The sequence below is a fragment of the Antennarius striatus genome, chromosome 20 (genome assembly GCF_040054535.1).
Source record: "Antennarius striatus isolate MH-2024 chromosome 20, ASM4005453v1, whole genome shotgun sequence".
NCBI lineage: Eukaryota > Metazoa > Chordata > Actinopteri > Lophiiformes > Antennariidae > Antennarius > Antennarius striatus.
This window is the reverse complement of record NC_090795.1, coordinates 4077999-4088092: the sequence shown is the minus strand read 5'-3', so window position 1 is coordinate 4088092 and position 10094 is coordinate 4077999. Positions and strand designations below refer to the sequence as shown.

General features: G+C 40.7%; 1 protein-coding gene across 8 annotated transcripts; it reads left to right on the top strand.

Annotated features, from left to right (window-relative positions):
- The first annotated feature begins 1390 nt into the window (after positions 1 to 1390).
- On the top strand, positions 1391 to 10003 carry puf60b (poly-U binding splicing factor b). Of its 8 annotated transcripts, XM_068344009.1 has the most exons (12): positions 1391 to 1440; positions 2039 to 2135; positions 2366 to 2461; positions 3398 to 3487; positions 4000 to 4050; positions 5131 to 5292; positions 5423 to 5515; positions 6703 to 6916; positions 6997 to 7229; positions 7780 to 7912; positions 8986 to 9221; positions 9339 to 10003. In XM_068344009.1, the coding sequence occupies exons 3-12, from the start codon at positions 2384 to 2386 to the stop codon at positions 9636 to 9638; spliced, it is 1590 nt and encodes a 529-aa protein (XP_068200110.1). In that variant the 5' UTR covers positions 1391 to 1440; positions 2039 to 2135; positions 2366 to 2383; the 3' UTR covers positions 9639 to 10003. The 8 variants fall into 8 exon arrangements, with proteins under 8 accessions (XP_068200110.1, XP_068200108.1, XP_068200106.1 ...); XM_068344007.1 differs by lacking the exon at positions 2039 to 2135 and having other exon boundaries at positions 1394 to 1440; positions 6997 to 7187; XM_068344005.1 differs by lacking the exon at positions 2039 to 2135 and having other exon boundaries at positions 1394 to 1440.
- The last annotated feature ends 91 nt before the right edge of the window (positions 10004 to 10094 follow it).

Here is a 10094-nt window from a genome sequence, read left to right as displayed (position 1 = left end):
TCGGTTGAAATGGCTTGAATGGCAGTCCATTAATTTATTTTATATAGGTGCAATCCTGCAGATGAAAAACGTACATGGAAGCAGCTGAGAATGAAATATAAAAACATTGTTCACACAGTCAGACTTCTGCATCATCTCATTTGGGATCCTCCTCTTTTTCATTATGTTTCATATTGTACAGTAAATATTAAGTGGTCTTTTGACTGTTCAGTTGTTTTACCGGTAACATAATGCTCTTTACACACACATAAATGTGCTCTCATCTATATCAACATCTGTTAAATAATGAAACCAATTCAAGATTTTTATTTTATCTAAATAAAACAGTAAGTAGGCATATGCAAGTTACAAAAACAGTTCACAAGAATATTCAAACCCGTGCATATACCTGTATTATATAACAACTGAGATCAAAAGGTGACATCGAGTCATTTTGCATGATTTCCCTGAGAATAGCCAAAACTGCTTTAGTTCTTACATTAATAGCTGTGGCATTGTAGCGCTTATAACAGCTTTTAGGAATTCCAAGTTTTATTCTCTGTCTGTTTTAGTCACATGATACACGTGTTGTTCAGGCAATATTATGAAGAACAACACAATTATATCAGAGGCCCTCTCAGGAATTATACTGAGGTGATGTAGGCACTGGAAACAGACTTTCCGCAAGTCTATATTAATCTCCACCTGGGCTCTTGTCATGCAGTGACCCCAGTTGAAGTTCTGTTTGGGGCCTGGTTCAGTGTCAGAGGTCAGCAGCCTCGGTTGCCATAGGCAACCCTCATCTTCCAGATAAAAGCCACCAAAGTCTCCTGTAATGTACAGCGGATTCATTAGAGTAGATTAAAGGACGGAGACAAGTGAGTTATTGTTGTCCTTTATGCTACCTATCATGTTGCAGTGTGTTGCTCAGGTAAGCCCATACATCCGTCAGTGACGAACTGACCCACAACACCTTTGCATGCACATCAGAAATGTAGCCTGCAGTATCACATGTGATCTGGACAGATGTTAGTTTATCTATGGTCCAGTCTTTAACTTGTTGAAACAGTAGTCAATCTACATGTACCTGCACATTATGCTGTGAATGGACTTTCTATTCACATCAGCCTCATTATATGAGGCAGCTTTGACGGGAATGTGGCTTTTTTCAAATTATGGTCGGGTTTTGTAAAAGAATAAACTAAATGTACATATAATTTCAGTATCTGAATAAAATAATAGCTGTAGAAATACAGCTAAAATTCCCAATCAGAACTCAACATCTACTGAAATGCAACACTGACTATTAAAGCAGTGTTTGTGCAAACTGCGCGTCAATCAAGTTATCGCGGTGGCTCAAAGATCGCGAGATCTGGATTTTAGAATGGAGTAATCTCGCGAGACTGGTATTGTGCGGGCCTTTCCATGAAGGTGTGCTTTATGGCGGTGACTGAGACTGCGGTATGTACATTTTTCGATTAAAAATACACATTAAAAGTTTCATTTGTTGTTATTGTAGCATTAATGGAATTCGGTGAACGGTAGAATTTGAGTTTTGCTGAATTATATTTGAGTCGACGTAATATATCTGGGGAAAATTCAGTTTTCTTGGCGCGCCGCAATGAAGAACGAGAAACATTAGCCAACGTCAGCTAACTCCTTGCTAGCACAATGGTAACGTCATTAGCTAAATGGAAACCAGGCCTCGCTGGGACTATCGTGCTGTTTTCCAGTATTATTTTTTTGATAAAGGTCTCTATGCTGTGACAAAAGTACAATCTGTATAGAATATACCCAAAATTGTCTTCGGTTTAAGATTAAACGATTGCTAATATTGCGACTTAAACAAGCTAACGACGGTTAGCGTGATATTCCGACGAAGACCGTAAGTAGCGTTCATGTGCATCGCGCTAACGGGAAATTGAGTAGAATATCAGGAAAGACGGACTGTATGTGTGCGGATTGCGATGTAAAGCTATAGAAATGTAGCTGCCTGCTTTATTTATTTTTTTAAAAATTTTGTTAATGTTAGTCTGAAGGCATTTTTTATTTCCCATAGAATTTGTTGAATTGTTAAAGCTTCTCCATCAGTCCTCTTGCCCTTGGGGGCTTTCCTGCCTCAATCTGGTGGACCCAGCGATTTGCGGGTTTTTTAGGTAAGGACTTCGTCCGGTAACACCTGGTTTAAATGCGGGGTGTATGTCCTGTTTATGCTAGAATACCCTATTGATAACCAGTGTGCTGCGAAGTGATGTGACTTCTGGTGACAACACTGAATTTTCCAGCTGGAGAAAATGTAGTTATTGATATCCATGTAGGCAGGGTAATGTTCCAGGTTGTTTTTTCAGCATTGCACTTGTTTATGGTTTATTTTTTTGAATTGCAGGGAGGTGAAGCTCTGACGATGGAGAATGGACAGAGCACAGGCTCCAAGCTTGGCCTTCCTCCTCTCACCCCAGAGCAGCAGGAGGCACTTCAGAGGGTAGGATAACTCTGAATTAAGTGTACTATCGAAAATAATGTATCCAGGATGTAAGTAATATAACAATGAGGAATTGTGTGTACATTTGGATTTGAGCGATTTCCTTTCTGTTCTGTGGTTCCACTCATTGATTCCGAGTCTCTTCAGGTCACATGCTTTTTCACAGATTAAAAAATGTATTTAAGCCATTGGCAGTCAAATTAAGTTGATTTAAAGATGTTGAATTGGCTATTAGTGTTAGCGATCTACACATGTTTAGATTAATGATAATATTTGGACATCCTCTCTGGCACGAAATATGTTTGACTGAGTGTTGTACTGTGCCAACCAGGCATGTTTCAGAGTAAAATGAAGCTGTGGTGGAGCCTGACTTGAAGTCCCCATGCACCTTGTGAGGTGGAACTTACAGACGCTGTATACCACCCTCATGAAAACTGGGTGCCTGTGAAATTTATTTAGAATCTGAAACAGAATTGAGCTAAAAATGTCTTAACATTTTGAGTGGAATCGTATTTTTAGATGTGTGTTCCCGTGATTGGTGTCGGAAGAAAAAAGGTAACCTTAAAACAATTTAAGTCTCAATAAATTGGTTTTCACTTCAAAAAAATGATTCCAAAATTACACTTCTTATACTTAGTGCTGCTCATGGACAGCTTCAGAATCAAATCATTTTTGACTGAGGCATAGGTCCAAACCCAGAAATAGGAGTTATTGCATTTTACATGTGAATTTACAGTAACTGTACAACTACAACATATGAAACACTCTGAAGTTGATTTGTAGTCTTGTTTCAAAATAAGATGGTTCTATATATTTTTACACTTACGCACACACACTGTCAATAAATGCAATGGTATGGTATATGTTTGAATATAATTCTATTAACCAGTGTTCATCATTTGAGGATTAAAAAATTATAATTTTTCCTTTTTACAGGCAAAGAAGTATGCCATGGAACAAAGCATTAAGAGTGTGTTGGTGAAGCAGACCATCGCCCATCAACAACAGCAGCTAACCAACCTGCAGGTGAGATGTGAAAAAATTTTATGGCAGTCTGGCGAACAAAAGTCTTTAATTCCCGTGTCGGTTGTGAGTTGATTCTAGACTAAATGTTCTGGCCTTTTGGTGCATTAGTACGGCAGACTTCTCTCGACGCAGATGTTGGTTTTGGTAAAGCTGTCTGGAAGTCTTATTCCCTCCTTCACTATGCTGTGAAACAGACCACATGTGTAGACCATGTGCCCCTGCTTTTGCCTCTGCTTTTTTTCAGATGGAGAAGATCGTCATGAAAGCATTGGTCATTTAAAATGCTTTGCACTTTTAAAGGGAACTTGTTTATGTTTATTGCTGTGTGGTAATTTAAAATTAAGTTTGGGGAGGCAACTCTCCAAACTGTGTTGTTTAGAGGGAGTGTCTGAATACAGTGCTAGCCTAACCACTTCTGTCTATCTAGCAAAGCAATTACAATTTTGAAAAAGCAAAGCTAAGGGATATCTAACCTACTTTTCAGCACTTTTTTCATCTTTACTGTCTTTCAGATGGCAGCAGTGACAATGGGCTTTGGAGATCCTCTCTCACCTTTACAATCGGTCAATAGATTATTAAATTTTTTTTCTGTGCGCATTCCCAATGGAAAAGGACTGTTACCCTTCTTTTACTAGTTGCGTTGACAACAACCCCTGCCTTTTTTATCACAGCAACGAATGCATATTTTGTGAGAAACAGTGGCTCTTGACTGCTAGCGTACTTGCGACCAAGTCTGTAATCCTTCGTGAGACGATTGATTGCCGTTGGTAGTCGAAGAATTTGCATTCTAAAGTCAGTGTGCTAATTTGCATGTATATTCACAAAGAGGTTAGCCAAAGCACCAATTTTTAGAGGGTTTTACGGATGTGAGAAAAGTCACTTTTCTTTGACAAATATGCATTTGCTCGATATAAAAGCAGAATATTCTTGGCATGGGATGAAAGAGGGCTAGCATTCACTTTAATGGACCAAAATGAGAAAACTGCTGGAACAGGGATCTTTTCGGCCATCTCAAAGTCAAGCTTTGTTCTGTCAATAATTAAGTCAACTTTGTTGTGTCATGATTTAGGCACATGCCATCTTTTGCTGGTAGTAGAATGAAAGTAGCAGAAGCAGGCTGACTTGAAAGCATCGGTTAAACACAGCACCACCCGGTGGTTAAATCCTCTCCTATTAGACTTGAGAAGAAAGTTTGAAATGCTTACATCAAGACTTTGTGTGGATTTCGTTTGAACTCCTCGATTACTTTTGTTACCTTACTTGCATCCCTGGACTACAGGTCAGTTACTGAAGCCAAATATTTGTGAGGGCTGTGCATGTCAGTCACTTCAGTGTGTTTTCCTCCATATGTCTGTTAAATAGTAACAGAATAGAGGCAACTTTGTAATTTCATATGGTGATATCAATATTTTATAACTGTTGTACATGTTAGCTTTTTTCAGTTCAGTCCAACGATAACAGTATCCCATTGTTACGTTATCCAGACCCCCTAACTTGGAATTGGCTTCTAACCGATTTTTGGGGAAAAGCAAGCCCAGTAGAAAATACACATTTATTATTATTAGTGTGTGTTTGTGTGTGTGTTGGACTTCCTTTCTTTTACTCTCTAATGCTTATCGTATGTTGTTTTCCCCGTTTGGCAGGTGGCAGCTCAGAGGCAACGTGCTCTAGCCATAATGTGTCGGGTGTATGTGGGCTCCATATACTATGAGCTTGGTGAGGACACCATCAGACAGGCTTTTGCCCCATTCGGTCCAATCAAGAGCATTGACATGTCTTGGGATTCTGTTACAATGAAACACAAGGTCAGTGTCATGCACCAAGAGTCAGACGGTTTCTATGCAGCCATAATTTCATGATTATTTCAGTGCTACCCGTCTTCACTGTTTTCTGGTCTGGTTTCGTTTTTTTTGTCCATAATATCTGACTCCTCAGGGATTTGCCTTTGTGGAATATGACGTACCAGAGGCTGCTCAGCTTGCACTGGAGCAGATGAACTCGGTCATGTTGGGGGGGAGAAACATTAAGGTAGGTTGTCAGGAGATCGATGTTGCTCAATGTCTTAAAAACTGATGGATAAAGGGAAACGATACAGCGTCACCTATTTCATATATTCTTTTTTACTGCTTGATTAAAAAAGAATTTAATTTTTTTTTCATTATTTGGGATGCTAGGTCAGTTTTGAAATTGGTTTTGGATGTGTTGCTTTTGAAATGACTACTGTGACTAATTTCTCTTTTTCTGTGTTTGTCTGTGTCTGTTGATTTCCAGGTGCGTGTTCTGTGTGTGTGAGTGTGTGTGTGCGCGCGCGCTCGTGTGTGTGTGTGTTTGAGTGTGTTTGAAATGTACTGTCTGTGTTTGTGAGTTATGCTTCCTTGGTTTTATCAAAAGCTATTTTAGCGAACAGTTCCACTGAAATTCTCAACGGTGTGTGGCGCTGCTCTTGTGTCCATGATGTGCTGATGATGGGCTGCGCCTGGTTGGTGTTGCTTGGCCGCCCCATCTGTAGTACAGATCCAAATCGAACTTAAATGCCCGTCTTCAATAGCTCGCTCAGTTCTGTTGTAAAAGAGAGGAAGTTGTCAGTACGTAACTGTAGCATTGACTGATGCATTGAATGCATTCACCTTTCGGTTTTGCCACCAGCTCAGCTTGTCACACTGAATCTGGAGTTTAGAAGTAGAGCCTGTTCTTGTTCGGCAGTTACTTGCAAAATTGGCTTTCCAGTTTGCTTGCAACTTTAGTGAAAAAAGGAAGATTTGGGTAGTACCAAAAATTTCTTATGTAATGAAAGATGACAATTTACATCAGTGCAAATCGTTAAGAATTTTAAATGATTTGCAGTGATCAGATCCATTTTAGTTTGTTCATATGTGTAACTGTTAAAATAGGAGAACTCCAGAAAATCAAGTAATCTGTGTGACAATAGGATTTAACTAAAAGACATTATTACAAGACAGTTAATCACAGACTTGGAAGAATGTTACATTCTAGTTTTATAGAGCTTTTTGTCAGATGTAGAGAAGCAGTATACGTGAGGCTAAAAGTAAAGGGAAGACTTGAAGGATAACATTATGCTGTAGCAGGAGAGTGGCTTTAACTGAACTCGGTGGCTGCCAAAGGGTTTAAGGGTCCTAGAGTTTGCGGTCCTGCGTTCTCGATTGATACCACAAAGCCCTTGCTCAGTAGGCGTGCTGGTATGATCTGTGCTATAGGTTGGGCGGCCAAGTAACATCGGTCAGGCGCAACCCATCATTGACCAGCTGGCAGAAGAGGCGCGCGCCTTTAACCGAATCTACGTGGCGTCAGTCCACCCTGACCTGTCAGACGATGACATCAAGAGTGTGTTTGAGGCCTTCGGAAGGATCAAATCTTGCACGTTAGCCAGAGACCCCACCTCAGGGCGACACAGAGGCTTTGGCTTCATCGGTGAGCTGAGGGCCCTCACTCGCTCGTGCCCTTTGTGGTCCGACTGCTCCGCTATTAACTTCGCTTTTATTCACTTACAGAGTATGAAAAGCCTCAGTCAGCCCTGGATGCTGTATCTTCTATGAACCTGTTTGACCTAGGGGGTCAGTACCTACGGGTGGGCAAAGCCGTGACCCCGCCAATGCCCCTACTGACCCCTACGACCCCTGGTGGTCTGCCGCCTGCTGCAGCTGTAGCTGCGGCGGCAGCCACTGCTAAGATAACGGCCCAGGCAAGTATGAATCCCTTCCAAAGGGATTTAATGGCCTTCCAGGTAAATATAACCCAGATATAGCTAGAGTTGACACTAAAAGCACAGATAACATGGGCATAGAATTTTTAATTAAGGTGACTGGGAGAAGGCCAGTTTTGTAGGGATCCCAAAAAGAGAAATTGCCCTGTCAGTGTCAATTTTAAAATCTCTGGAAATACAAGATATTCTGGGCTTTATTTTCTGTGAAACATTCAAATGTAATTTCCTTTATTACCCGATAACGTAAGCTCTTGAAGCTGTTCCCACTCAGTGATTGGGTTTGTAAGCAAAGAGTCTTCTTAGTTGGAACAGTGCCAATGATTGACCAAACAGTTGTACTGTGTAGATGATGTGTAGTTATTGTAAAATTTCATCACTGCTTCTTATTATGACCTAAGATTAGTCGATTTCGTAGGTAACTGTACTGAGAATGTTTGTGATTGTGTCTCTCACTAATGAGAGGAAAGGTTGACCTCGCTTTGTGCCAGACTGTTTGATCGTTGACTGTGCTGCCTTGTGCTGTGCTCTGTGTGTTTCCCTTACCTAATGTCTTCGGCCCCCCTCTCTTAAGGAGGCTGTAGCCGGCGCATCAGTCCTGGGGGCGTTAGCTGCGCCCCAGCTTCTCGGTCAGCAAATGGGAATACCTCAGGCGGTTATGGCTGCCCAGGCACCGGGGGTCATCACAGGTGTGTACCCAGACATGAGTGAGTGCTCGTTTTTTTGGGTTTTTTTTAATAAAAGCAGGGCTTAAAACAAAAATTTTGCTTTAAAGCACATGCAATTAGCTTCATATGCAATTCCATGAAGACCTCTAAATGGCTTCTTTAATCTTAGTCAAAAAACGTTATTATTCTATAGATTTCTGAAATTACAGTATTCCCTTGCACATTCGCGCATCGAAAATCGTGACCTTATTGCAGATTTTTAGTAGGCAGTCACGTGATACCATACATGCATTCTATTGGCTGATGGCATCTGGAAGTGCACTTAGTTCTCTGAGTCTGGGAATGCAGACAAGTGCTTTAAACGGTCGATAAGAGTGTGGGAAAAGGTAAAACAGATAAAAGGTGGTTTAACATCAGTATGGGGAGGGTTATAAACATTTAAATTACCGTAAATAACAAGATGAATAGTTCGTTGCTATATTGCGGAATTCGTTATTTGCGTGTGGTTCCTGGAACACATTAACCGCGAGTCACAAGGGCACGCTCTACTCGATTAATACCATTTATAACTCAAACCCTAGTGTTCTAAAATTACTTAAACATGAGGCTGATGATGAAAAAAAGCGTTCAGCAGACTTTGATGATGCCGATTTGCTGTTGTTGGATACTGGGTGCACTACAGGAGAATATGTTATAGCTGTAGCACTCTTGCTAGAAGCGCCTTCAGAACACCACATTGTTGGGTCTGTCTGAAACACTCCTATATGTTAAATGATGGTGGGTCTGTTATGTCATTCCTCCCCCCTGCAACCATTCTTTTTTCTTTCCTGATGCATGCTATGCGCCTTGATGTATTTGAGTAACGACTGTTTCGTCAATAATTAAGTGACATCCAAGCCTGATTTACATGTTGCTGAATGTGGAAACACATTTGTATTGATCACAAATGTTTGTTGTCGCAAACACTGGATTAACAGCATGAGTGGATGCTTAATTTAAGTCTGATCTTAATGATGCATGACTTTGTTCATTTATTAGCGCTGCTTCTTTTAACCCTTTCTCTGTTTAAACATTTTGTGTCATTGACTTTGTCTGTTTTTTTTCTATTTAAGGTGTAACTCCTGTACGTCCTCCCATACCAGTTGGTCTTGTGAACCCTGTGCTTTCATCGCCACCGGTCCTTTCTAATCAAGCTGGCAGCTCCAACCAACAGGAGAGGAAAGAAGAGAAAGAGGAGCTGCTGCAGGATGGTACGGGGCAGGAAATGTTGAGTGATCAAGAGCACATGAGCATCTCAGGCAGCAGTGCCAGACACATGGTGATGCAGAAACTGCTAAGAAAATCAGAGGTAAGACTTGGAAAAGGGGGTGGCAAAGGACAAAGTATAACTCTAATGAAAGATTTGAGCTACCTCATTTAATTGCCTGAATAAACTTTTAATTTGTCAAATTGCTCCCGTGTCCAGTCCACAGTGATGGTGCTTCGAAATATGGTTGGCCCAGAGGATATTGACGACGACCTTGAGGGCGAGGTGACAGAAGAGTGCGGGAAGTTCGGCTCCGTCAACAGAGTCATCATATACCAGGAAAAGCAAGGAGAAGAAGAGGACGCAGATATAATTGTCAAGATCTTTGTAGAATTTTCCATGGCCTCAGAGATGAACAAAGCAATCCAGGCCCTCAATGACCGCTGGTTTGGAGGTCGCAAAGTTGTCGCAGAGGTGTACGACCAAGACCGTTTCAATAGCAGTGACCTCTCTGCATAAATGATTTGAAATGGTTCACCAGCACCCATTCCCTGACCTACTGTTGTCCCAATCGTATCAACTGCAGTCCTCGCAGTCACAGATGGGGGGGCCGATGAAGCTTGTAATTATGTTTTTATTTTCTATTATTTTTAAAACATTGCTGTTGATATTGTTAACTGCCACATGTAGGGAACCCGTTCAAGATATTTACGTGTCAGGTTTTACTTTTGTGATTTGTGAAGACTCCATTTTTCATGCAGGTTTCAAATTTTTTGTAATACGATCTTGTAAAACATTTCAGTTCTCTTGCTTTAGCTCCTTTTTTCAGTTATTAAATTGCAAGGACATAAACGTTTTTCTTTCTATAATTAAAGGTTGTTGTCCTCAAAGTGTGTGATTGTTTTCATTTTCTTAAATCAGCCTTTAATTCATATAGAGAAATGTAATGGAATTACTTGACATAAAATGCTAGTG

What these genes read in the sequence shown, in the direction of transcription:
- puf60b (XM_068344005.1), top strand. Translation starts at nt 1,405, where the DNA reads ATGAAGGTGTGCTTTATGGCGGTGACTGAGACTGCG. An exon ending in TGGGGGGGAGAAACATTAAG is followed by an intron (nt 5,516 to 6,702) that starts GTAGGTTGTCAG and finishes TCTGTGCTATAG; the next exon opens with GTTGGGCGGCCAAGTAACAT. An exon ending in CAGAGGCTTTGGCTTCATCG is followed by an intron (nt 6,917 to 6,996) that starts GTGAGCTGAGGG and finishes ATTCACTTACAG; the next exon opens with AGTATGAAAAGCCTCAGTCA.